This window comes from Neopelma chrysocephalum, unplaced genomic scaffold, assembly GCF_003984885.1.
Source record: "Neopelma chrysocephalum unplaced genomic scaffold, ASM398488v2 Primary Assembly neopelma1_155, whole genome shotgun sequence".
NCBI classification, from domain to species: domain Eukaryota; kingdom Metazoa; phylum Chordata; class Aves; order Passeriformes; family Pipridae; genus Neopelma; species Neopelma chrysocephalum.
In genome coordinates, this window is record NW_020897817.1 from 1,941,863 (window position 1) to 1,968,194 (window position 26,332).

At 51.8% G+C, this 26,332-nt stretch overlaps 3 protein-coding genes across 6 annotated transcripts in view; 1 reads left to right on the forward strand and 2 right to left on the reverse strand.

Moving 5' to 3' along the window:
* Positions 1-255: 255 nt before the first annotated feature.
* Positions 256-17,035, reverse strand: KPNA6 (karyopherin subunit alpha 6). Of its 3 annotated transcripts, none has more exons than XM_027701293.1 (14): positions 16,964-17,035; positions 10,414-10,616; positions 9,653-9,748; positions 8,903-9,002; positions 8,516-8,610; positions 7,381-7,512; positions 7,068-7,156; positions 6,086-6,185; positions 4,907-5,070; positions 4,126-4,204; positions 3,908-4,033; positions 3,231-3,358; positions 2,646-2,824; positions 256-1,741 (listed from the first exon to the last, which is right to left on the reverse strand). In XM_027701293.1, the coding sequence occupies exons 1-14, from the start codon at positions 16,965-16,967 to the stop codon at positions 1,557-1,559; spliced, it is 1,680 nt and encodes a 559-aa protein (XP_027557094.1). In that variant the 5' UTR covers positions 16,968-17,035; the 3' UTR covers positions 256-1,556. The 3 variants fall into 3 exon arrangements, with proteins under 3 accessions (XP_027557094.1, XP_027557095.1, XP_027557096.1); XM_027701294.1 differs by lacking the exon at positions 16,964-17,035 and adding an exon at positions 11,357-11,377; XM_027701295.1 differs by having other exon boundaries at positions 1,367-1,741; positions 10,507-10,616.
* Positions 17,036-17,796: 761 nt separating this feature from the next.
* Positions 17,797-25,445, reverse strand: BSDC1 (BSD domain containing 1). Its single transcript, XM_027701308.1, has 11 exons — positions 25,381-25,445; positions 24,676-24,736; positions 24,085-24,201; positions 23,057-23,227; positions 22,890-22,944; positions 22,454-22,569; positions 22,057-22,125; positions 21,808-21,889; positions 20,892-21,404; positions 19,780-19,883; positions 17,797-19,566 (listed from the first exon to the last, which is right to left on the reverse strand). Exons 1-11 carry the CDS (start codon positions 25,389-25,391, stop codon positions 19,534-19,536), a joined length of 1,332 nt encoding a protein of 443 aa, XP_027557109.1. The 5' UTR covers positions 25,392-25,445; the 3' UTR covers positions 17,797-19,533.
* A 4-nt stretch (positions 25,446-25,449) lies between these two features.
* ZBTB8B (zinc finger and BTB domain containing 8B) overlaps positions 25,450-26,332 on the forward strand; it is a 7,835-nt gene continuing 6,952 nt past the window's right edge. The window contains exon 1 of one of the 2 annotated variants that reach the window (XM_027701306.1): positions 25,450-25,524. The gene's annotated coding sequence lies outside the window, so the exon portion shown is untranslated. The other variant, XM_027701307.1, reaches the window with a different exon arrangement.

A 26,332-nucleotide genomic window follows, 5' to 3' on the forward strand; every position in this document is an offset into this window, starting at 1 on the left:
TGCCCCGCGCCGTTCTGGAGACTACAACTCCCAGCATGCCCCGCGCGGGCCTCATCCGTCCCCGGCCCCCGGGGTCCCCTCCCGTCCCCCCCGAAGGTCAGAGAGTAACCTCAGACCAGCTCCAAGCCCCCCGTCACACCCCACCGGCCCACCCGCGCCCGTGGGGTTCATTCCTCGCACAACAAGGGCTCCCTCGCCCCTCGTCGTGACCCCCGCGGGGGCTCAGCTCCCCCCCCCGGCACCACAAAACTCTGCTGTGTTCTCCTCTGTTTTTAATGAAATCGTGGCAAAGTCACTCAAAGGGGGCTCAGGCAGCTCCGTGTTCACACAGACAGGATGTGAGGGAACAGGAGAGGCAGCGGGACACCCCTGAGCCCGTGGGTTTCCAGGTGTTTTCCTGCCTCACAGCGCTTTATTTACAGGAATTGCAGAAATTCCATATATAGTTTTCTCTGTGGCCCAATTAGACAAATATCTACCTATATATAATATAAAAAATACAGAGATTTGCCTTTTTTTTTTTTTTTGGAAGTAAAATGTACATTATCACAACTGTGAGCAGGATGTAAACCTGGAAACCTGGTGCTGCTGGAGCTCCCACCACCCCTGTCACCACCAAGCCTTCCTCCAAGCCATCAAACCACCCCAAGGCAGGAAAAAACCCCCAGAATTCAGCCCATGTTCTCATGGAAAATAAAGTATTTCAAGTAAAGATGAAGGTGGGTTTCAGCACTTCAGAGCTCTGGTGTCAGTCAGTACAATGCAAACCAAACCTGTGCAACGGTAGCTGTGCTTCCTGCTCCGAAAAAAACCCCCACCCCAGTTCCCATCTTTGGGCTCTTGTTGCTTTTTTTGTTTGTTTTTTTTTTTTTTTTTAATCCTTGGAAATACCACTAGCAGTTCTTCAAAAAAAAAAAAAACCAACAACAAAACCCAAAATAAAATCTAGACAAAAGGGAAGCAGCAGAAAGAAAAAAAAATAATAATATTCCCAAGAGTGGGAGAACTTCCCTGTTTTTCTGTCCGTTTTTTTCAGGGAACTCGGCCTGGGTTCACCCAGGACTGTCCACTGAAGGAGGAAGGCCAGGGTTAAACTTTGCTCTTGGCCAATTATAGAGTCTTTAATAGAGTAACATGTGCAAAAAAAAAAAAAAAATTAAAAATTAAATAGATCAACCCATGTTTTCCAGAATTATTGTGGCCAGAAAACTCCCTCTCTGATCTGTGTCCTCACCCAAGCCAACGCCGGAGTACCCGAGGTAAGAACTGCATTTGGGAGGGACCACCATAAAGAACAAGCCACCAGGAGGTGCCACTTTGTCACCTCCGTGTCCCTCCTGCATTAAAGACACGTGTGCAGCAGCCAAAAGAAACAAGGATAAGAAGAATCCCCTTCTTTCCGCAAGGACCGAGCGCCGTTTGTATTTTTTTGTTTGAAGGAAGAAGAGTTTTCCTAAACTCAGGGTGTTGTTCAGCCTTCCCAGCAAGGGCCAGCAGCTGCTCCCAGGTGCTTTTCCAGAAAGTTTGTGGCGGGTTTTAATTCTCCCCAGGGCACATTATAGCTGGAAACCATCCATGGGGGCCTCGGATTGCTGGAAGATGTATTGCTGCTGGTTCTCGTCCACCTGGGGGGCCACGGAGGAGTCGTCCTCCACCCCAAAGTAGTGCTCAATCAGGTCAAAGGCTTTCTGGTAGATCTCCTGGTTCTCATGGCTCTGGAGGAATTCTATCTTATCCAAACCTTGCAGGGGGAAAAAAAAAATTGGAATGCAATGAAACAAAGAAATCCTGGTAGTTTATCCTCAGATTTATTCCCACTCCCACCATCGTCCTTCTTCACTGGGTGAGATTTGCATTTTCTGAGCAGCTCTGACACCTAAATCCAGACCTAAATGCAGCTATTCCAGAGCTGCTTGAGGATCTCACCCCTGCCAGGCAGCATTAATGTCTTTCCAGTGGCAGGTTTAGCTCATACAGATGTTTTAATTTGACTGGAATCTGATTTAGCCTCCACAACTGGCTGTGAGGAATTTGGGAGCTGCAGGGGGTAGGGAGGGGAAGGAGCAGGGTCTGCAGCCTCCAGCTTTTAGCTGCCCTAATTAAATCCCCTGCTGCACATCCAAGAATTCCAAGAATTGTTCTTACAGGGAGAATCAGGACACAGAGTGTAATAATCAGAGGGCAAAGCAGACACTGGCAGTACACAGGGAGTTCCAGACCAAAATAGGAACTTGCTCCTCAAAGCACTGAGAGAAGGACAAAAAAAAAACAACCCACCATCACCAAATTAAGTTGCTCCAGGGAAAAGCAAACTCTCCCTGGATTTCCAGTGCTCAAGTGGGCACAGTTTGAGCAATTTTAGGCCCAGAATTGTCACTTTTAAGCAGAAATGAGCTGAGCTGAGTAAACACTCCCATCTGGTGAAAGCCACGACTAATCAGCTTGGCCTCCAGGTCTTGGAAGCCTGGATCAGAATTCTGATAGTTTTTACTTCCAAGTATTTTCTCCTCACGCAATCACGAGTCTGAAGAGACTTTGGAACAAATATTGGCCACTTTGGAATATACAAAACCCCTTAACACAGCAGGAAAGCACCCAACAGACCCCCTCAGTGCCTCCTGCAGTGCCCAGAGCCCCCCACCTACCATAGGCCTCCTCGATCAGGCTGCAGTAGGGGTTGATCCCAGTCCCACTCTGGTTGGCTTCCTGCTCTCCCAGCCTCAGGATGTTTTCCAGCCCATTCAATGCCACCAGAACAATCTTGGAGTCCATGACAGTCAGCAGGTCACACAGAGGCTTGATACAACCCAAATTTACCAGGTACCTGGAGAGAGAGCACCAGCAACACACACTCGGTGTTCAGGGGCTGGAAAGCAGCACCTTGGCTCCATCAGAAAGAGCAAAGGAAATGAGTCAATCTAAACCACATAAATTTACCTTAAAATACGTATTTACTGCTCTGCAAGGTTAATTTTTATCCACTTATTTGCACTTGTATACACAGCCCCTGTTTTCAGAAACCTCCCTTTTATTTAAAAAAATAGAAAAGCTATTTTTAAAGTCCAGGTGCTGCTAAAATTAAGTCCACACTGGAATTTAATCTGTTATCAAGTTTGGACATTTAGCCTCGTCTAAAACTATCCATGCAGAAAGCTTGGACTGTGCCCTGCAGTTCCCATCAAGGCAAAGCTCCCAGGGATTTTTCCCCCAGGAGGAGCCCCAGGGAATACCTGATCTGCTCAGGAGTCCCTCCTGAGGTGGCGTTGGTGATGGCCCAGGCTGCCTCTTTCCTCGTGCGGAATTCCGCCTTCTGCAGGATTTCTATCAGCACCGGGAAGATGTTGGCATCTATCACTGCCTGGGGAGAGAGGGCAGGGACAGGGGGTTGGCACTGGCAACACCATTCCTAAAAAAGGCTTCTCAGCACCTGGAAGAAACCTCTACCCCATTTCCCAACGCAAAAACTTCCCCCGAGTTTCGGTGATTCCTCTGGTTTATTCCTCAGCCAAATCCTACTAATGTGAGATATTCCATAACCAGCAGGACAGACCATCCCTGGTATTGCATCAATACTGTGGGAATGCTTTCAGCACTGATCTGCCTCCTTATGTAGGTCAGGAAAAGGATAATTAAAACTCAACCAGCTTCAAAGGGGCTGAGCATGGAGAAATAAAGGGCTGTATCTCCTGTTATTCCAATGATCCAAACGCGTGGGAATCATTTCAGGCTGGTCTGTGCTGGTGCCATCACCAAGCTCTTTTTCAGCTCGCTTGGCAGATGGTTGGGAGCAGCAAATTTGCAAATTACTGCAGAATGAGGTGAACAAATCCAGCCTCTAAAATGTCAGATAAGGAAAAAGCTGCAAAGCCTTCTAATGCTGAGCTTGGAATCTGGGAGGAGAAAGTACCTGTATTTGTGCTCTGTTTCCCGCTGTGATGTTGGATATAGTCCAGCACGCCTCTTTCCTGATGGATTCCTTGGGACTGCTTAATAAATGAAGGAGACAAGGCAGGGCTGAGCAGTTTAGAATCACCTTTGGAGAGAGGAAGCAGAAGTGAGATCACCAGTGCCAGGTCTGGAGCTGATGGACACTGCATTCCCTGCAGGAAAGGCCTCTCCTCTCACCTGGGTCTGGATGTCATCCCCTGTCACGATGTTGCCAACTGCCCGCAGAGCAGGGGAGGCCACTTTGTAGTCATTGTGCCTGCAGATAAATGGGGCAAAGACACAAGCAAATCCATCAGATCACTGGGATATTTGGAATATTCTCTCCCCATTTATCTCCTCTGCATTATTTCCTTAGAAACCCATCCCCTGGCATGTAGAAACACACAGTAAGTTGACTGTATTGCCCCCGAAAACAAAACTGCAATACAGTTTGCTCCTTTATATCCCAACTCAAGCCTCTTTTCCACATAGATAATGGGAGAAACAAAGCCAAGCTGACTTTTGCTACCCATTATTCTTTGATTTGCCTCATAACCAGGCTTCCATAAGCACATCTGAAGTTTGAGAGCACACAACACCCTGCAATCCTCTCTCCCTCCACGAATGAGAAGTGTCAGTTTGACCTTTCCATAGTAAATTCTTCCTAAGTTCTCTGTGTAGCTGGCCCACACTCATCCTCTCCAATTTCAGAAATTTACAGGGATAAGGTTTCTTTTATCAGTGAATTTGCAATTTTTGGGACTGCTGTTGAGACCAACACAGGTCTCTTCACTAGTGCCGAGCATAACCAGGAAGACAAACCAGCAAACTACAGCTCTGAACCTGCTCCAGGATCCTCCTACAAAACTGCTCCCAGGTCAGCCCAGGTGCCTGGATCCCATGAGCACAGGAGGTGTGGATGGATTTGACATGGATTCATGCTCAGCTTCCTGCTGAGGCAGCAATCCCAGGGACTCACATCAACAGCTCCACCAGCCGCCGACACACTCCCGAGTCCACCACTGCCTGGATCTTCTCGTTGGGACCATCTGACAGGTAGGAAAGGGCCCAGCAGGCATCTGCCAGCAGGTCAGAGTCGCTGTTGAACAACAACCTGGACAACACTGGCAGGCAGGGAGACACCTGGAACAACAGCCACCAGCTGGGTTAGTCACCCTGCCCAGGACCACCACCCTGCAGGCCAACACCGAGCTGCTGAGACAAGGCCTGCAAGGCCACAGGTTCCTGCAAGGCCACAGGTTCCTTCCCCCAAGTCAGCAGCTTCCCACTGCTTCCCACACCTCCTAATCACAGTGTCCAAAGACACCCCAACAGCTTCGTTGCTACACTCAAATTACATCCCTTCCTCCCAGACCCAGTCCAGACTCCTGAGGCAAGTCACCCCTTGGAAGCTCCTTATATTCCTATGGAAGAGCTCTGCTCCATTTCTGACTCTTGATAATTCAAAGCAGCAACCATCAAGTTACACCTCTGAGTATCTCAATCACTTATAAGTGGGTTTATGTTTACACTCAATTCAGATTTCAATCACTTATAAATGGGTTTATGTTTACACTCAATTCAGGTTTCATCCCTCACCACAGGCTTCCCGGGTTTGGCACGGGAGCTTTCACTTAAAAAAAAGTGATAACACACTGATTTAAAACATTTTTGTTCCACCAAAGGAGGATGAGACACCTGAAAGGCCAGCAGGACCTTTTCTTAGGCTCCCAGGAAAGGGAAAGCTGCCACAGCTCTCATATGGCTACAGGACTCCTGCTTTGTAGTATTTGAGGTCTCAGAGAAGTTTTTAGTGGTAATTTGAGTGAAGTCTCAAAATTCCAGAGAGTTCATAACAAAAGGTTAAACTCCTTTTAGATAAATTCCTTTTTTGAGACAGAGAAACTTTGCAGGGAAGCCTTGGCCTGGGTCCTACTTGAGGGGTCCAGCTGATGGTAGAAAGGTTGGCAGAAAATTAAACAGGCCCTCAAACATCTGAACAACCAGATCCACCTCAGCAGGAAGAAGCTCACCCTGTTCCCTCTTGTTCCCTCTTGGAATGACTTAGAGGAGTCCAACAGCCCAAAATAACTCAGACAAACATCTTAACTGGGTGTCTCCCCGCCAACTGTTCTGCCCACAAGGCATTTATTCTCACCTTATCAAATTCAGGTGGGGGACTCTTCCCTCTGCACAGGTTTGACAAGGCCCAGACAGCATTTCGTGTCATTGTCAACCTGGTGGACGTCGTAAGGAGCCTGAAGAGAGAATCACCAGGAATTATGATCCTTATGTGGAAGTCAAGGGAATCAAAAGCATTAAAACCAGTATGATTTTAAGGAAGTCAAAGCACTACTTCACTGGGTGTAGTTCAAGCCATGCTGCTTGTCACCTGAGCCTCTCAAAGAGCAAGAGAAGTGATATGAGACTACTTAGGATAAACAGCTGCAATTCCCAACAGTGCCAAGGGACACGGGGCAGGAAGGCAACTTCCACCTTAGGCAGGTTGCAGAAGGAAAGGCACATGAGTGAAGTGCAGCTCCAGGTTCCAGTTCAGCCCAGACACTCCCAGCCCTCAGCAGAGACTGGGTGACATGAACTGCTCAGACTCTGTGGGATGAGGAGGATGGTGAGTCCTGTGGGATGAGGAGTCAGGCAGCCCCCTCTGGGACAGGGCACTGACACCAGGAGCAGGAAAACAAGCCATTTGTGACAAAGCATTAGTTTTCCAGGGATGGAATGAAGATTAATTCTTTCCAGGGCTATGAGAGCCTGACAGATGGATTTGACTGTGGTGGGAGTGCACCAGGCTGAGAGATGGGGTGTATAGAGACCTGCTCCCACTCCGAGCCCCTGGAATCCATATCCCAAGCAGAGAGTAGGACCTGAGGGACACCCTGGGACTCCAGAAGGACCAGCACACTGCAGCTGCACTCCATGTGCAGAGCAGTGTGGAGGGCTGTGAGAAGGCCTGTTATCCACCAAGTCCCACTCCATCCATCAGATCCTTGTCTGAACAGGGAGTTAATCTGGTACCAGTGGTTTGATTCCCAGGGAATCTACTGGCCCAGCTCCAATACTGCTGCTGTGGCACAATGGGACTCCAAGAACTGCACTGGCAAGTGTTCATGGCTACTCACATTAATAAGGGAGGAAGGATAGCGCAGTTAAGGACATAATCTCTACACACAGAGCTGTCTCCAGCAATGTTCCCCAATGCCCAGACAGCCTGAAAGGAAACAGCAACAGTTTTAGCATTCACAGTTTCTAACAGAGGAAGAACAAGGCAGTGTGCTAAGAAAGCATCTTCCCCTAATTCCAGGCAAACAACACTTCCACCTGTGGTGTGGAACCAGCTGGGAGACCCTGGTCACTCATTTTAAACACTGCATTTTATGGTGTGCAACCCACTGTGGTTCTCCCCCCAGCCCCAAAGTAAGGAGTGGTCCTTACCTGCTCCTGAACATCCTCAAAGTCAGAGTTTAACAGTTCTATAAATATGGGAACTGCCCCAGCCTCAATGACTATCTTTGTTTGTTGGGAAGTCCCTGATGCAATATTCGTCAGTGCCCACGCAGCTTCAAACTGAAACAGGCAAAGCAGTGACAAAGGAATCAATAAAAACAAGCCTGATTTGGCAAAATCATTACATTTTGGCTGTGATTCTTTCACTGTGAGGGAAGGGAAGCACATCACAAGAGGACACCTCAACAACTGAAGGATTTTATTTTCTTGAGCGATAAAAGAGCCACATCTGCTAAAAACCTTCTCAGAGGCTCCAGCTGCTCAAAGGAAGAGCGAGTGAAGGTGTCACCACCAGTCACACCACGTCACTTCACCTCCACAACCACTCCCCAGCAAGGGAAATGAAGACACACAGAGCACAAACACACAAAGTAGGAAGTTTTCTACGTTTCATCTGACACCCCAAAGACTCCTCAAGTTCAAGGGAAGCTGAGCAGCAACTCCCTGGTTTTGGCTCTCTTTGGTTTAAATACAGATTTCCCACTCGGTTCTTCTGGAAATTAAGCCCCTCTAGTCCATGGCCTGGGGCCAGAGGGCAGGAAGAGAGATGAAAGTAGTCATCAACTCGGATCAAATTCCATGTATGGAAGTGTCTTTAACCCCTCCAAAGCAACCAGACTTATTACCAAGCTGGAAGGAATCTCAGGAAGTCACCCAGTCCATCCCTCTGCCCCGGGCAGGAGCAGCACTGCCCAACCCATTTCTAACAGACTCTTGGCCTCTACTTAAATGCCTCCAGTAATGGAGGTTTCTCCTCACACAATTTCTTCCTGCATGTTCATCCCATGGCTCCACCAGCTCTCAGCAGAAATATCAGATACGAGAATTCCAAACTCTTTTGGGTGATTTTTGCCAGCATTCCTTTGAGAATTTAATCCAGAGCAATTTATAATTTCCTTTTTTTTGCCTAAGCACTACAGGCTACCTTTGTCTTCTCCTATAGATCATACAAGCTCCACTTTTTGGGTTCAAAACATCACTTTTCCCTGACAGCACGTGTGGGTTCACATTGCTAAGCAAAGGTTAAAGAGCTATGAAGAATTAATAACATGATCTCCTTTACCTGTAATGTGCAATTTTCACTTCTTTTCAGGAATTCAACAAATCTCTCCACCACTCCCTGAGTGTTTATCACTTCATCTATTGGAGGATTTGGCTCTGGAACAGCAAAGCAGTGTTAGAACAGTGTACAGGCCTCATGCAGGGGAGTCACAAGCATGAAGGGTTATTTTAATTATCCCAAGTCGTACTGAACTCAGCAGGACAACTCTGCAGAGTCACTTTCTGTGCAGTTCATACAACTGTCAATCCTTAGCAATACAGTAAATTATCACATTTCTAGTTTATGGCTTTCTTTCCCCAAGCTCAAAGCTGCAAAGCTTCTGTACAGCAACACGTGCACAGACTCTTGCAAAAGCCAGATCCTGTGGCAGGGATGAGTTATTTTTACCTTTGGAGAGCAATTTCCTGAATTTCTGAGTGGTTGCCAGCTGTAGGTCAGGGTCATCTGAGAAAAGCATCTCTACCATCTCTCCTGTGATCAATCCCTCCTGAAAAGATGCAGAGGAGACAGAAAAATGGTTCCATTTCAGCCTGAGATATTTAAGGCATCACACACGTGACAACCCACCACGATTTGTGCTCAGCTGGTGAGTCAAAGATTAAAACTTTGAGATCCCAGCACACTATTTACTTCCTGAGAGATTTTTCCAGTTCACTGAAGTAACACTTGCAATGCTGTTGGGTGGAAGGGGGTAAATGTGGAAGGCTCTAGAGGAGGATTTTGAACATGCAGCTGGAAATAACCCCTGATAAACCAGCGGGATGGTGATTCCCTGGCTGAGCTTTACAAGGCTCAGGGCTCCACTGGTGTCCCACTGGGAACAGGTTTACTGTTTGCATTCTGGCCAAGGGTTTGTGGCTCTTCCAGCTGCACAAGTGACATCAGTCCTCTAAAAAGGGATAAAACAAAAATATTGATGTCTGTCACTTCCACGCAATCACAGAATCCCAGAATGGTCTCGGCTGGAAGGGGTCGGGAGTTCCACCCCCTTCCATGGGGAGGGACACCTTCCACTAGCCCAGTTGCTCCAACCTGGCCTTGGACACTTCCAGGGATCCAGGGGCAGCCACAGCTTCTCTGGGCAACCTGTGCCAGGGCCTCTGCACCCCCAAAGGATTAAATCTGAAGGCACCTTACCCCACATGTTGTGGAACTAACGTAGGAATCCACGAGGTGACTGTCACACATGGAGTCATCCTCATTGATCAACTCCACATTCCTCCTTTTAAAGAGCTGGTGGGGAACAAAGCACAGGAATTGTTATTAGAAAGCAACGGTGAACAGGCTCCACAACTAGACATTCTTGTTCCTCAACCAAGATCCCTTCAGCTAAGACTGAAGGTAACCTGAATAAAAAAGTGGTCATTAATAACAGCTCTGCACTCTCAGGACTAGTCTGGCACAAAAACCCCAACAGTAAAACATGCTAAGTCTTGCCCTCAGATATGCAAATGCCCAAGTCACTCAGACACTGGTACAGGCAGTGCAGAATTTGATCTAACAAGTCAGGGAAACTGGGCAGAAGGCAGCTGGTAGGTGATGTTCTCATAGAGCAAATATTTAGTCCCACACACATCACCTCGTGCTTTCATAGACCTCCAAGCCAAAAAAAAAATACATCTCAGAGTTAAGAAATACACACAGCCCAGACTTTCACTTGCTCTTCCTGTTTCTCGAGGAAATAATCCCATTCACTAATTAAAAAAAAAAACAAACCAAAACACACCACCAAAAAAACACCACCACCTTTAACAACAAGGATCTGTGAACAAAAAAAACCTCCAGTACCCCAAGGAGAAAGTGCTTGGAAAGCTCTTGGTGTGAACTGGGTACAAAGAAAAAGAGAAAAGCAAGATCTGAGTTAGAACAGGAAAAAAATAAGAGGACTGCCAACAAACCTTAATGCACAGATCCTTGAAGATTCCAGTTAGGCAGCAGCACAATCTTGGTTGTGTTAAGGCTGAACACAACCTACTCAAGATGACAGTTACCTGTTGCTCTCGTTTCTGTTTGCGCAGTTGAATTCCTTCCTCTTCTCTTCTCCGTCTCATTTCCTCGAGATTTAGGGCCTTGTTCTTGTAACTCTTCATTCGATAGTTTTCTGTGAAGAGAAAACAAAGGGAATCCTGCCTCAGAGCTCCTGTCACTCTTTGCTCCTTCATCCACGTGTCCTTCCTGATGAGGAACTCCCTGTGCATGGAGCAGGGAATACCCAGACCAAACACATTTATTTACACCAAGTGCACAACGAAACTCAATTTCTACCCAAAACCAAAGTAACTTCCCTGGTGTCACCATGGCATAAACCACACCTGGACATTTTTTCCCCAAGCAGAAAAAACCCAATAGAGCCAAAGCCTTGATTTTATGATCACAACAACCCCTTGCAGAAAAAAACCCAACAGAACCAAGGCCTTGATTTTATGATCACAATAACCCCTTGCAGAAAAAAAAACCAACAGAACCAAGGCCTTGATTTTATGATCACAATAACCCCTTGCAGAAAAAAACCCAACAGAACCAAGGCCTTGATTTTATGATCACAATAACCCCTTGCAGAAAAAAACCCAACGGAACCAAGGCCTTGATTTTATGATCACAATAACCCCCTGCAAGCACAGAGCTGTACACGAGGTACAGGCCACATGTGTCCCACCAGGTGCTGCTTCAGTCCCTGACCTACTTATTCTGCTGGTTCACAGCTGACTAATGCAGCAATTCCATCCTGATTCCCTGGGTGTTTGTCCCCAGGTCAGGGAAGTGACACTCCACTATCTGGCACAGTTCAAGGCAGCCAGGGCCAAGCAGTAACCCAAGTATGAAAGGATGGAAATTCCTCACCCATCCAGCTGCAAAAGTCCTTCTGAATCTCTTCAAGCTCTCCTGTTTTGGATACAGATTATTTGCACACCTGTGCCTTTCTCAGGACAGGAAGGAATCAGAGTCACAACTAACCCTGAACAAAGTTACTCCTCCACAGCTCTCTTGGGCACCACTATCGTTGTTTTCTCCCAGCTGCCAAGGGAAGTGTTTTGTGGAAGTTTGCAGTGTTATCTCCTTATGCCCCACTTTCAAGCCTGAGGCACCCTCAGCCCCGTGGCTCACAGAAAGTTTCAGACTTATCAACTGCCTGCAGTCACTCTGGAGCCCTTCCAAGATCAACTGGAGAAGTTTCAGTCCTTAAAACCCACAGACAAGCCAAGAGGAGACATACACAACACACAAATATCCAGCATTTCGTTGCTATGGAAAGAGAAAACAACTGGGAAAATTAATCATTTAACAAAATACTTTCAGCTCTATGATTTCCCAAAACAGCCCAAAAGACACCAAACAAGATGCAAATCTACAGATCTGTGTCTGTACGGTAGCAAGGTGTCATCTACATATAGATTTTAATTCAGAAAGTGTATTTAACTACCTGTTAAAATATTATAGGTTGTGTATTCATATTATCACTCCAATGCTGACAGCTCCTGTAGCTACACAGCAGAGTAAGAATTGAAAGCTTAATCCTGAAAACAATTTAAGAACCGAAGTCTCCAATTAAAAGGTGTTTTTTTAAGAAGAGGAGGAGGAAAAAGGCAGTCATATAAATAGCCAAGGGACACATGACAGTTCAGCTGCCTCCAAAGTGGCCCAGCCCCACTCAGCTCTGCAACTCCAGAGCTGGGGAACAGCCAGAGACACACTGAGGGCTCAGGAACACTCAGGAACACTCAGCACTTTGTCCTTTATGGCTTTTTTTTTTTTTTGTGCCAGAGCATCAAGAACACAGTCATCCTGCAGGGAAACCCCAAAGATACAACAAGCCCTGAAGAGTGATTTTTCACATCACTGTGCAACACCTTCTGGGACTAAATTTCCTATTTTTCTCCCACACTTTCATCTCTGCAGATGATTTTTCCCAGCCCATCATCTGTGTCAGTACTTGAATGACACGAGAATGCTGATTTGTGACCCATTTCCAGGCATGGATGTGACAAATGCAGGATCAGGACCTCACAGTGAGGTCAGATACTGGAGGAACCACGGATTCCAGCAGGCCCAGACACGTGGAATCAAACAGCAGGATTCCAGGCATGGACAAATTGTGTAGTTGTGGTGTTTCAGGACAAAACATCCAGTTCATCTGCAAGTCAGGCTGTGTGTGAATTATGAACTCAAATTCTATCAGTGGGAATACCCACAAAACCCACTAAAATCAGGCCGTTGGAGAAGCTGGGCTGTCAGGAATGGGGAAGCAATCCTTGTAAATTGAGGGATGAGAAGGTATTTACCACTTAAAAGAAAGGAAAAACAGTGTGAAAGGTTGACTTTGAAGGCTGAGCAGAGCACTCAAATCCTGTGTAAAGCCAACAGAAACTGCAGCAGCTCAGCCAAAACTGTACTCCCAGGGCCAAGATTATAACAGCTCCTTGATATTCCTGGATCAGGAATCCAGATCTGCCTCTTCCCATTTCTCTGCATGACAAAAAGCATTTGCTTCAAACCTTTTATTCAGCTGCTGATTAAACCCTGGGGAGCTGAGTCACTGCAGGGACTTCTGCTGCTGAGTCAGAGGGAAAGGCCAGGCCAGGAACTCACTGACAGACCTGACACGGCTCTTTTTAAGCCAAAACACCCTTTCACAGAGGGAATCTTCCAAAGGGAACCTTCCAAAAGTGTCTGTTAATCCCTGTGGCACGGCCTGGCCAGGAGGGCTGACAGCCCTTGGAGTGGGGAAGGGCTGGGGAATGATGCAAGTGTAAATAAATACACTTGATGAACTTCAACAGCACTAATCTGCCAATTAGTGTCCGCTGGGGACATTCCCAGCTCTGAGCCAGGTGACCTCCAAAGGCCCCTTCACCCAAGTTTTCCCTGGGATAGGATAAACTTGGTCATTTATAACAAAACCTCCCCTAAATCAGACAAGTGGCAGCAAAACACACTCAGTGAACTACTGAGTTTCATGGGACAAACCTTCCTGACCACATTCCCTGGGTTTCTCCATGTCATACCCTTCCCTGAAATCCCAGAGGAGCCTCCCAGCTCCTCCTGCTGTTTAACATATTTAACACCTCCAGAGGATTCTCTTCTAGAAAAAGCGTGTCCACGACGACTTTATCATTTGAAGCTATAGAAAGAAAAGACTAAATAATCTGTACTACTTAAACACAAATTAAATGAAGTTGGTTGTAATAAATATATAAAAGTAGTTGAATTATTTGTACACACTGTATAAAAAGGCAGCTCTGTGCTGCTACCAGAAATCAGTCAAACCCAGAGGCTTTTATTGTCACTTTGATAGTTTTGCAGTGAGTTAATAGAAAAAAAAAGGGGGGAAAAAATCACTTTGCTCAGAAGACAGAGGAAAAATGAAGCTGAACAGGAGAACAACCACAAAAGGAATCCTGTCAAATAATCAGCAACTCAGGGCTTTCCCTATAGCCCTGGAATTACACCAGCTGCCCTTAAAGCCTGGAAAAGTGGTTGTCACTGCTGCAGGTCTGCTTTGCACCTTTGCTTTGCTCTTTCACGTTCTCACAGGGGTTATTCGAGTGTTTCCCATGAACTGGCCACCACAGAAGCTCCCCCAGAGCCTGTCCCCATCCCCCGGGTCCCTGTCCCCGTCCCCCGGGACAGGCTGTGCCGGTAAATCCCTTCTCCCCGCGGCTATTTGGCTCCATTGGCTCGATCCCTCCCGGTTCAGCTCCCAGAGCCAGGGATGTGATATCACCGCTGGAATGTGCAATCCTCGCCGAGGGCCAGGGCTGGGAGGGGGAAGGGACAGGCAGAAATTCTCTTTGGGGGAAATTAAGGCCCACAGCACCAAGATCAGGATTCCCTTTGGATGGGAAAAGAACCCACCCTACTCCTCAGCCCAGTTGCCAACACGGTAATTTCAACGCTGCCTCCTCCTGATTTGATCTTTTCACCCCGAAAATCTGAGGTTTGGGGGATTTAAATCCTCTTCAACCTGCGACATTCAGATTTCCTTAAGGGTGGAAGGATCAAGCACAAGTGTCACCTGAGAGTCCTTTGCAACAGTCCCTAAAACAGGGATTAACTTCAGCTACATCAGCTCAAAATCAACCCACAAGAGTTACAGGTTAAAAAAACCCCAGAAACACTCAGAGGGATATAAAATTCCAATAAATCCATCCTTTCCAACGTGTGCTTTGCCTCAGAAACAAGCAGGACTGTGTGATTTGCTAAGCAGATTTATCTGGACCTCCCCAGCCCCAGAGCTGGAGGCCTGAAGGAATCAGGACTTTGAAAGCCTGAAGGAATCAGGACTTTCACTCTTGCACGACTGTAATGATCAAACTCTCCCCCTGACAAAGTTCATGTTTGCTCTCCTGAACACAAGCAAACAAAGCAAAACAGCTAATTCACTGTTAAATTCATCAGGCAGAGGAGTTTTATTAATAATTGAGCATTACATACTTGTCTATGGGTTAAACAGCACTATAAATGCATTTAAATACATAATATGCATAGCAAATGAGGAGTGAACTAATGAGAACCTCCAACAGTATCACAACTGCTGACAAAAAATCCAGCACCCTCAGCCTGCACTTTGCAGGAAGGGGTAACAACCCTGCTGCCCCCATTTACCCTCTCACCCAAAACAATGAAAAAAAATCAGTCTAGGTTTATTTTAAAATAAATGTTTCATTAGGATAATTCAAGGGAGGGGGATATTAAACTCAAATTGCAGTGGTGGGGAGGATGGGAAGCTCCTGTGCAGACTCCTCAGCTCCAGATAAAAGTGCTCCAGCAGTTTTCAGACGTTCACAAGAGGCCCAAGGACATTTTTCTCCTCAAAGCTGCCAGTTGAGGTTTTACATCTCGAGTTATAAATTAAGATTTAAAAGCTGGTCGGGGCTGGGGAGGTGCAGCAGCCACTGCACACACGGAGACTGTCCTGGACTTGTCCTGGAACATCACAGGAGGGGTTGGAGAGGAAAGTTCCTGACGGGATCATGACAAGCAGGAGCCCATCCCAAAGGGCATTTTTAAAGCTTCACAGAATCTCAGAGTGGTTTGGGTTGGAAGGGACTTTAAAGATCATCTCATTCCACCCCCTGCCATGGGCAGGGACACCTTCCACTAGCCCAGGTTGCTCCAACCTGCCCGTGGACACTTCCAGGGATGGGGCAGCCACAGCTTCTCTGGGCAACCTGTGCCAGGGCCTCCCCACCCTCACAGCCAAGAATTTCTTCCCAATATCCAACCTAAACCCACTCTCTGTCACTTTAAGCTTCTGAAGCAGGCCTGGTTAAAAGACAACATTCCAGGGAAAATAATAAAACCTTAATCCTTCCTTCCATAGGATCCTCACTCTGCTTTAAGGAGAACACAGCTGCTCCAGGCTTGGTTTTTCCACCTCACCATCCAAACCCTGTCTTACTACTTGAGCCCTCAGAAAAAGCCACCTCTCCTTCCTGAACACTTCAGGTACATCAAAATAAAAACCTGCTGGTATTAAAGCACCTTCTGAAGGGCAACGCTCAGCTGTGATTTATTTGCAGCCATCGGAGACCTGCTTGCAACCTCTGGGAGCCTTTAAGTGTATTTATCGGTGTTTATAAAGATGGAAATAAACTCCTCCACTCCTTCCCTGCACCTCTGCCCATGCCACCCACGTTTATGGTGACACTGGGGCTGAAGGTTTATTTTACGGAAGCCACAAAGCCCTGCTGGGTTATCAGAACCGTGAAGAGGTGACTTGGATCTCACCCCAGCCCTGAACTCTTGCAGAGTTCAGAATTTAAATTGAACAGCAATTTGATAATTTAAATTAAGCAGCCACAGAGCCTTTGATGGAGGTTCGGCTGCAGCGGGTCCCTCCCAAGGGTTTGACCTCGGTGGGTGCAGCAGGAACAGCCCCAAATACTCCAAAATCAGAGTGTTTCAGCACTGACACCTCGAACCTGGGGTATTATAGTACTAACACACCCCAAAATCATAATTTTACAGCGCTGACACCCCAAAACCTGAGTATTTCAGCATTAACACCCCAAACCAGGGGTATTAGAGTGCCGACACCCCAAACCCGGGCGATTTCAGCACCAAACCCCCAAACCCGGGCGATTTCAGCACTAAGCCCCCTCAGAGCTCCCGCCCCACCCCCGGAGCGCCCCAAAGTCGCTGTTGGCACTGCCCGGAGCTGTAACAACCCCCGTGCCCCGTGCCCCTCACCGAGAGCCCCCCCAGCGTCCCCCCGAGCCCCTGGAGCCGTCCCCGGGGTGACTCAGCGGCGCCGCGGGGCCCTTCGCCCTCAGCCCTGGGGAGCCGGTGAGGGGCGCGGGCGGCGGCGGCGCGGGGCGGGCGGGCTGTGCGCGCCGCCCGGCCACAGGGTGACCCTTTCAGCCTGTGCCGTCCCCCCCGACCGTGCCCGGAGCCCCCGCGGCCGCTCCCGCAGCCCCCCGATCCCCTCAAAGTCCTCTCGCCCCTCACCCATCGCGGCGGCTCCGGCGGTGGCTCCGGTGGCGGCGGCCACAATATGGCGGCACCGGGCGGGGCGCGGGCCGGACGGCGGCCGCGCGGGGACAAACCTGTGCGCGCGGGGAGGGGCGGGGCGGTCGCGAGGGGAGGGGCGGGGCCGCGGCGCTCGGGCGCCCCCCAGCGGGCGGGGACGGGATCAGCCCGGAGGTCGCGTCGTGTCACTCGTGTCGTGTCACCTGTCACCGTGTCCTGTCACCTGTGTCTCATCACTGTCACCTGTCACTGGTGTCCTGTCACTGATGTCCTGCCACTCGTGTCCTGTCACTTGTGTCCCGTTTCCTCGTGTCCTGTCAATGGTGTCCTGTCACCCGTCACTGATGTCCCGTCACTCGTGTCACATCACTCATGTCCTTGTGTCCCATTAATCATGTACCATCACTCATGTCCTGACCCTTGTGTTCCCCCCTCGTTCACATCCCATTCCTTCCCACCCTGTCCCCTCATGTCCCTCCCATCCCATCAGCTGTGTCCCAGCACTCATGTCCTACCCCCTCATGTCCTATCACTCGTGTCCCTTCCCATGTCCATCCCTTTGTGTCCCATCACTCATATCCAGACCCTTGTGTCCCACCTCATTCATGTCCCATCCCTTCACACCATGTCCCTTGTGTCCCATCCCTTGTGTCCCATCCCTTGTATCCCATCCCTTGTGTCCCATCCCTTCACACCCTGTCCCATGCCCTGCCCCAGTGTCCCCTCCATACACCCCACCCATGTTTTGAGCTCTAAATTATCCTTTCTGTGCCCCTCCATCCCACAGGGAATGAGAACACCCGAGGCAGGGCAGAGACTCAGAGAATTCCTTTAATTGCTGTTATAACTGCAAGTCTGTAAAAGGTTTGGAGAAAGTCATCGTTACAAAACTACCAGCTGTTAGAATTGTTCCTGGTTCTCACCCCAGCTCAAAAAGGCTCAGGGAGATGCAGAGATTCAGAACAGAAGAATATTGCACGACCAACCCAACGGTTAATTGGACTAAAGAAGAAAGGAAAAGTGACACCGATGCGAGCGCTGCCCCTCGAGCTCTGCCCAGGGACCAGCTGGGACTGACGCCAGCAAACCCCCAGAGACCCCTCCCCGACACCCCACTGCCCACCACAGCTAAATCTGAGCCAGGACAAGGCTGGAGCCACCACCTCACCCCAGGCAGAGCTGTCCCCAGCCCCAGGCCTTTGGCAGGACTGGGATGCTCCCACCTGTGTGGGCGGAATCTCCCCAAAGGAGGGGAAAAACCCACAGAAAACACATCCCCAAACCCCAAGTCTTCCAAGTGCACCTCATTTAGTGCTGTCCAGACCCAGCAGGGAACCCACAGCTCCGGTGGGGCAGGACAAAGGCATCACATACTAAACCACCACCCCAAAGGCCAGGGGGAGCACCGAGGGCACTGTCCCCTTGGGATAAATCTGTATTAGCCACACAGTGTGTCATTACAAGGAAACTGCCCCAGAAAAAGAGGCTGTGGGGCTGAGGGAAGCGTTGCCAAGCAGTCATGGGGGCTTCAGTGAAGGGATCCAAGTGAGCACAGCAAAGCCCGTGGCCCTGGTGGCTGTGGGACCTGGCACGGGTGGGACACGAGGGGTCAGGAGGGGACACACAGCCTCGGCCAACAGGTCCCACCCACACTTGGGAGCCTCTGCCTCCTCTTGGGCTGGCAGAAGGAATGGCCAAGCAGGGGTTAAAGTGGTCAGTGGGTCAGGCTGGGGCTTTGCAAAGGCTGAACTGGGCACCACGACGAGGGGTTTCTGCTCCAGGGGTGACCCAAACCCAGCAGGGCTCAAGTAAGGACAAGCCACGAGTACTTTGCTTGGAGAATTTAACTAGGAAGGACACAAAGCCCAGTGCAGGAAGGTGGTGCAGCTGCAAAGAGGGGAGCAGCAGGCCTTGGCCCTTCGAGGAGCTGCTGCTCTCACAGCAGGAAACGGGAGTTTCCGTGAGGAAAAGCTTCCAAGACAAAAAGCCAGGCAGAAGCTCAGGGTTTGGCAGGGGGTTTGGCTCTTCCCAGGGTCAAAGCCACAAGCCAAGTGCCTTTTTTCTGCAGCACCTCCAGCTTCCAGGCCCTGCCTGTGTGTTCTTCCCGGGCCAGGAGTGCGGAGCAGGGAGTGGAGCAGGAACAGCCACATCCAGGAGCCTCTCAGCTGTGGGTTACACGTGCACACACAAGCAAACAAGGAGCCAAGCTGGCACCTGGCAGCACCAAACACCCCTGCCAGGGGTCCCAGTGCCCCGGGGACCCCTCACTCTGCCTCCACCCCACACATCAGGGCGGTCAGTCTTGGCTTGGCCAGTCTCTGGGACCTACGGAGAAGACGGGCTACGTGTGCCAGAGACCTCCTGCTTCCTCCCCCTCCTGGATATGAAGGGGTTACTTGAGTTGCCCACAGGATTTAGCGGGAATGAAACTCCTCCAGCCTGGAAGTGCAACCCCCAGCACAGTCACACACAAAGGAACAGCCGGTCCGTGGTTTGATTCACGTTCGATGGTGGAAATGAGCCTGTGACACACACTGGAAGCAGCTGCTTTATTCCCAGTCTTCCCACTCTTCATCTTCCAGCTGCAAGCAAGAGGAAACATCCCTCAGTTTGGTTCTGTAACTCGACAGCTCCTCCTGCCCAGGGCACCTGAGTCAGCACAAAGCCTGAGGTGTCCTCAGATCCCCAACAGGGATCTGCCTGCTCTGTTCCCCTTGGGAAACCTGCACACCCTGCCAGCCCCTCTCTCAGGTTGGTGATGGTTTGGGGGACCAATTTTGCTCCCCCTGACTCACCTCCCCAGACACTTCCACCTTGGAGAGCGCCAGCTGCACCTCCTCTTCAGTCATGTCCAGATCAAAGTCCTTCTCCCAGTCCTCACTGATGTCCGTGCTGGAGCCTGGAACCACAAACAGCCCCCCTGAGCCTCCAGAGCTGCACCTGCTCTCCAGCCACTCTGGAGCTGCCCAAGCAGGGCCCAATTCCTTGGCATTTCTGAGGATCAGAGCTCCCACAGCCTGCCCGAGGAGGGAAAGCCTCCACATTCCCAGCTCCCTGAAAGAGAGGGGATGGACTGAGCTGTGCTTCCCTCACAGCAAGGGCTGGCCTGGGACAAGTGGGAGAGGTGGATGTTAAAACATGTCCTCTTCTGGCCTGGGAGAGCTGGGATGTGTCTGGTTCCACTCACACAGAAAAGACAACAGATAGGGAATGACTTGGATATGAGAACTGTCATCACCCCCAAGAGAAAGAACCTCCTGAGGCAGAGGAGCAGCAGGGACACTCCTGGGGTGACAGGCAGAGGGAAGGAATCGCCACATTCCCTTTCCCAGCCTTTCCCTGGCATCCAGGGACCAAAGGCACCCCAGGGCCAAAGGCCTGCTCTGCTCAGCCAGCAGCCTTTTGAGTTCTTGTCCAGTTTAATTCCACACACAGAGTCAGCTCCTGACACTCAGCCACCCTGGTGGATCTTGGGTTGTTCCAGTGGCTTTCTAACCCCAGAAAGCAGCACACCCACTATCCTGGGAGAGCTGCAGCTCAAGGCTCTGCTCAAGGCAGTACCACCCCAAGGAAAGGCCTGGAAATGGAGACAACCAGAGCTGTGACATGTCCTTAATCTGGTCCTGCAGGAGTCTCACCCTTTGTTCCCCTGAGGGAACATGGAATGGGGCTCAGGGGAGGGTTCAGGACAGAGCCAGCTGTGACACCAGATGTCACCACCTGATGTGACCAACCCAACAGCATAAGGATTTACTTCCACTTCAGTTTCAGCCATTAGGATCTACCCTTCACGGGGCATTTTGGCAAAATCCCTTTCCTCTCCCCCATCCCCATAAAACCAGAGCCCTTTCCCCAAAAGCTGCCCCCCCAGCAGGTCCCCAGGCCCCGTGTGGCCCCACACACGCACCTTTCTTGCCATTGTTGGAGGGGGTGGACTTCCCACTGTCCGAGTTGAGCTCGAAGACTCGTAGATCCGTGGGCCCTTCCTCCCTCAGAGTCTCTGTCCTGCCCTGGCCTTTGCTCTCCCCCTCTCTGAGCTCTGTACCAGCCGCTGGCTCCGAGGATGCTGCTGATTCCCGTGCAGGTGCAGAAGGCTGAGCAGGTTCTGGGAGCTTTGGCTCTTCCAAGGTGGCCTCCTCCAGCCTCTGAGAGAGGTCTGTGGTCCCGGCGGGGTGTGCTCCAGTCTGTAGCTGTGCAGCAGGCACAGAGGCAGGGTTTGCAATCTGAGTCACAAGGGACACGCTCTCACTGCTCTCCGAGGGGCTCAGCTCCGGGGGGAGCACGGCCCAGCTCCCCTCGGGGGGGCCCTGGGGAGCAGTGGGGTGGGTTCCCTCCGGGGCTGCCGGGGCGGGTTCTTTCTGTGCTGCTTCTGGAAATGTGATGTTTGCACAAGGCAGGGGTGACATCCCCAAGAACTCCTCTGTAGGGAGGCAGAAGAGAAGCGAGAGATGTTTCAGCAAGAGCAGCAGCAGCAGCAGCAGCTGGGCTGGGAGCTGGATTTCACAAATATCCTGAGCTGGAGGGGACCCACAGGGATCATCCACAGGACACTCCAACAATCCCACCCTGTCCCTGAGAGAGTTGCCAAATGCTCCTGGAGTTCTGGTAGCCTTGGGGCCGTGACCACTGCCCTGGTGAGCCTAGTCAGTGCCCAACCACCCTCTGGGGGAAGAACCTTTTTCCTGAGATCCATCCCAACCCCCCTGGCACAGCTCCAGCCCTTCCCTGGGTCCTGTCACTGTTCCTCCGCTGCCCCTCACGATTTGTGGGAGCAAGGAGGAGGCACCCACAGAGCCCCCAAATCCACCTTCATCAAGACCCACCTTCATCCTCCTCCCAGCCTGGCTCCTCTTGGTGCATGCTCTGCTCCGCTCGCTGCTTCAGAGCCTCCCTCCGGGCTTCATCCTGCAGGGAATTCCCCGTCATGTCCCCAGTCCCCTCCTCCCCACGGCATTGCAGCATCACTGACCACAAGAAGGCAGCCCAGGCCCCCTGCTTTTTCAGGAAAAGCCCCTGGAGGGCTCCTTGGCTGCTGTGCCCACCCCCAGGGAGCCCCCCAGCCCGGGACCCACCTGCTCCAGGCGATGCACTTTGTAGAAGTAGCGCTGCCAGAACTCGGAGTGGGAAACAGCCACGGGGACCTGGAATGGGATGAGCCGCTTCAGAGGGAGGGCTGCAGCTGCTGCCGTGCTCCTCCCTCCTCCCAGGCCTTGCAGCCACCCCCCTGCACCATGCAAGGCACCGTGTTTTCAGGTGCACAGACTCAGAAGAGATGCTCCAACAGGCACTGGATAGTTCCAGAGGAACTCCTGTGCCAGGCCTGTGACAAGTATGGAATAAAACTACAACCTGCTGCCTAATTCCCATGCAATCACAGTGATTTCCATACCAAGGGCCCAGCTCAGGGCTTCCCTGCAGCACTCCCCAAGTGAGGAATTGCCCACAGGAGTCAGACAGGGCCTCACTCACCATTTTGGTGTAGAGGGCCCGGATGGAAGGGCTGGTTGCCAGCAGCTCTGCCACCTCCCCTTTCTTCTCCTCCAGGCTGAACTGAGCCAGCCAGGCCTCCAGCAGCTCAGCAGGGCCTGTGTGGGACAAGCACAAGGATAACAGGCCTTGACACAAACAAGCAGGAAGAGTTTTGGGAAGGTTAACTGGAAGGATGCTGCTGGGGCAAAGGGGGAGGGAGAGACAGGGCTGGAAGCCCACACAAGAGCACCAGTTTAAACTGGGCAGTAAATTCAGCCTAAGCTGGTCCCTGACATAACAGACAAATGTGCTCTCCATGACTGGTGATCCCAGCTGCAGGCCAAGCCAGCAGCCCCTCTGGGGAATTCCAGATGGATTCCAGACCCCCAGCTGGGCTGGGCAGCACCCCAGACCACCCCCCAGATCCCCCCCATACCATCAGGCTCGTTGCAGTAGGTGGCTGGGTCGGACTGGAGGCTGTAGAGACGAGCCTGGAGGAGACATACAGGGCAAATCTGTCAGGGGAAGGGCAGCAGCAGAGCCCCAGGGACAGGGCTCAGGACTCCACATCCCAGAGCTTCCATCCGGGAATGGGACACTCACCTTGGCACTGTCGTAGGGCTCAGTGGTACCTGAGGGTGTTGCCATCAGAGTTATAACGTCACAGTCGATGGTCTTGTCTGGTGAGGGGGCAAATGTGTCCGAGATGACCCCCAGGAAGTCTGACAGTCCCTTCCTCACCTTCTCGGTGGCACCTGAGGAACCTTCCGTCCTCTTCAAGAGAGGAACCAGCACAGGGTCAGTGACAGTCCCTGCAGCAGCAGGATGCCTCAGAATTTCTGGATAGGATACTTTAAGGAAGCAGGATGTCTCTCCTTTCAAGAAAGTGCTGAGGAGGTGCCTGGGCTGGAAGGGCATGGTGGGAGGTTCCTACCTCAGGATTTGTAACAGGTTTGTAGGGAACTGAGCCCAGGCTTTGTGGGAAGGACACAGCCTGGTTTGGGACTGGCTGGTTTGGGGCTGGGCTGTCACAGCAGCAGCTGTGCAGGGCTGAAGCTGAGGGTGACAGCTCACAGGGAGATCCAGTGCCATGCACAGTGACACTCCCAGGATCCCACCTACACAGCACAGGGGGAGAGAGGAACCACAGGGAGCCTTCCTCTGCTCATCTACAAGGGCATGGAGTGATAGGACAAGGGGGAATGGCCTAAAGCTGAAGGAGGGGAGGGTGAGATGGATATTGGGGAGAAATTCTTCCCTGGGAGGGTGAGGAGGCCCTGGCACAGATTGCCCAGAGAAACTGTGGCTGCCCCTGGATCCCTGGAAGTGTCCAAGGCCAGGTTGGAGCAACCTGGGCTAGTGGAAGGTGTCCCTGCCCGTGGCAGAGTGGTAGAACTGGATTATCTTTTAAGCTCCCTTCCAAACCAAACCATTCCATGACTCCGTGACCTCCAGCAGTTCCTCACCACCACAAAGAAGCCCCACGCAGTGCTCAGCACCAAACCCGCCCTGAAAAGAAAACCTGACACCTGAAGGTCACAACTGGGGTTTGTCCAGCGCCCTGTGGGGCAGGACCACCCTGCTCACCCCCTTTTTCCCCTGTGCCACAGCTCTGCCAGCCCCCAACTCACCGCCAGCCTGTCCTTGACCACGCTGGCCGTGGCGGCGATGGTGCAGGCGGTGTCGTGCTGCACCACCTGGGTGAACTCTGCCAGGTCCCTCTTCATGAACTCCAGGGCTTCTGTGGACTGCAAGGAGACAACAGAGCAACTGTGGAGCCTTTCTGCTCTCCCACAAAGCCATGGTCACTCCAGGAACACCCAGCAAGTTACAAAGACTGGAGTGTGAGAGCCTTTAACCCAGCTGAGCCCTTGCCCCAGCCGGTGCAATGGGTAAGGCCACAGCAACCAGAATAACAGCAGGATTTGCTGTGCACAAACCATTAAAGTATGAGTGTTTTTTTTAAGCTAAGAATAGAAAAACACAAGTTGGGAATAGCCTTGTTCTGAGTGTTGTGTATAATTAACACCAGCAGTGCTGCCACAGGCAGGAAGTTACACACCATGAAACCCTCCCTGCTTGGGGGAGTGATTCTCATGTGACAGAGCCCAGTGCTGCTCCCCCGAGCCACGAGATCCCTGCACAGCTTCCAGGCCCCCCAGCTCCCGGAGTTCCAGCCCTCCCAGCCCTCCCAGGCCGTGCTCCAGCCCCGCAGGTCCCACCTTCTCCTTGACAGCCTGGTAGCTCTGCTGCAGCCAACTGCGCCACCAGCCCCCGTCCTCCCTGTGGGATATGGGGGGACATGGTGTCAGGACACACAACAGACAGGCACACAGACAGACACAGATGGACACACAGACAGACATAGACACAGAAACACACGTATGGAACCTGAGCCAGAACTCCAGCCCAGACTTCAGAGCCCACACCCAGCCCCCAGATCACACTGCACAGACCCCGACCCAACTGCAGCCCCAGACCCAGCCCCAGATCCCGACCCAGGCCCAGATCCTGACCCCAAACCCCCAATCCCAGACCCAGATGCTGATGCCAAACCCCAGACCCAGATCCTGACCGCAAACCCCAGATCCCAGACCCAGATGCTGATCCCAAATCCCAGATCCCAGACCCAGATGCTGATCCCAAACCCCAGACCCTGACCCAAGATCCAGATCCAAGACCTCGACCCCAGATCCCGAGTCCAAACCTCAGATCCAGACTCAGATCCAGACTCAGATCCCGAGCCCAAACCTCAGATCCCAGACCCAGATCCAAACCCAGACCCAGATCCCGGCCCACATCCCAAGCCCAAACCCCAGCTCCAAACCTCAGCTCCAGATCCCAGACACCGAGTCAGACCTCGGATTAGCGACCACAGGCCCCGATCCCGGCCCCCCATCCCGGCCCCCCGCCCGTGCCCAGCTCACCCCTCCGCCATCTTGGCGCTGTGACGTCACCAATATTTACCGACCCCTCACCCGTGCATCCTGACGTCACTTCCTGCCCCGCCCCCGGGGGCGGCCCCGGTACGGCGGCCGGGAGGGACCGGGAGCGACCGGCACCGGGCGGAGGTGAGCGGGGAGCACCGGGCGGGACGGGCCGTGGGGCAGGGAGCGATCCCGGTACCGGGCAGGATAAGTTCGGATGGTCCTTGGCGTTCCGTGGGGTCCCGGTACCGGGAAGAACCGTCCTTGACGTTCGGGACACCCTCGGTACCGGGCAGGACGGTCCTTGGAACAGAGAGGGATGCTGGTACCGGGAAGGTCGGTGCTTGAAGCAGGGAGGGATGCTGGTATCGGAGAGGACGGTCTTTGGCATTCCAGGGCATCCCTGGTACCGGGCAGGACGGTCCTTGGAGCAGGGAGGGATCCCGGTACCGGGAAGGACCGTTCTTGGATCAGGGAAGGATCCTGGTACCGGGAGGGTCGGTCCTTGTTGTTCCGGACACCCCCAGTGTACCGGGCAGGACAGTCCTTGGAGAGGGGAGGGATCCTGGTACCGGACAGGACAGTCCAGACGGTCCTTGGTGTCCCGGAGCATCCCTGGTGCCTCCCGCGGGCGGGGGCTGGTGCTGCTGCCCCTGTCCCCGTTTCCCTCTTGTCCCCGTGTTTTCCTCCTGTCCCCCTGTCCGTGATGTGTCCCCCCTGACCCTGGTGTCCCCCCTGTCCCCGGTGTCCCTCCTGTCTAAGATGTGTCCCCCTTGTCCCCGGTGTGTCCCCCCGTTCCTCGTGTGTCCCTCCTGTGTCTCCTGTCCCCGATATGTCCCCCCTGTCCCCGGTGTCACCCCCGTCCTCAGTGTCCCTTTGTCCAAGATGTGTCCCCCTTGTCCCTGGTGTGTCCCCCCTGTTCCTCGTGTGTCCCTCTTGTGTCTCCTGTCCT

What these genes read in the sequence shown, in the direction of transcription:
- KPNA6 (XM_027701293.1), bottom strand. An exon ending in GTGAAAATTGCACATTACAG is followed by an intron (nt 7,513 to 8,515) that starts GTAAAGGAGATC and finishes TGCCTGTTTCAG; the next exon opens with TTTGAAGCTGCGTGGGCACT. An exon ending in GAAACAGAGCACAAATACAG is followed by an intron (nt 3,359 to 3,907) that starts GTACTTTCTCCT and finishes CTCTCTCCCCAG; the next exon opens with GCAGTGATAGATGCCAACAT.
- BSDC1 (XM_027701308.1), bottom strand. An exon ending in TGGTCAAGGACAGGCTGGCG is followed by an intron (nt 23,228 to 24,084) that starts GTGAGTTGGGGG and finishes CCTCTCTTGAAG; the next exon opens with AGGACGGAAGGTTCCTCAGG. An exon ending in AAGTGCATCGCCTGGAGCAG is followed by an intron (nt 21,890 to 22,056) that starts GTGGGTCCCGGG and finishes AATTCCCTGCAG; the next exon opens with GATGAAGCCCGGAGGGAGGC.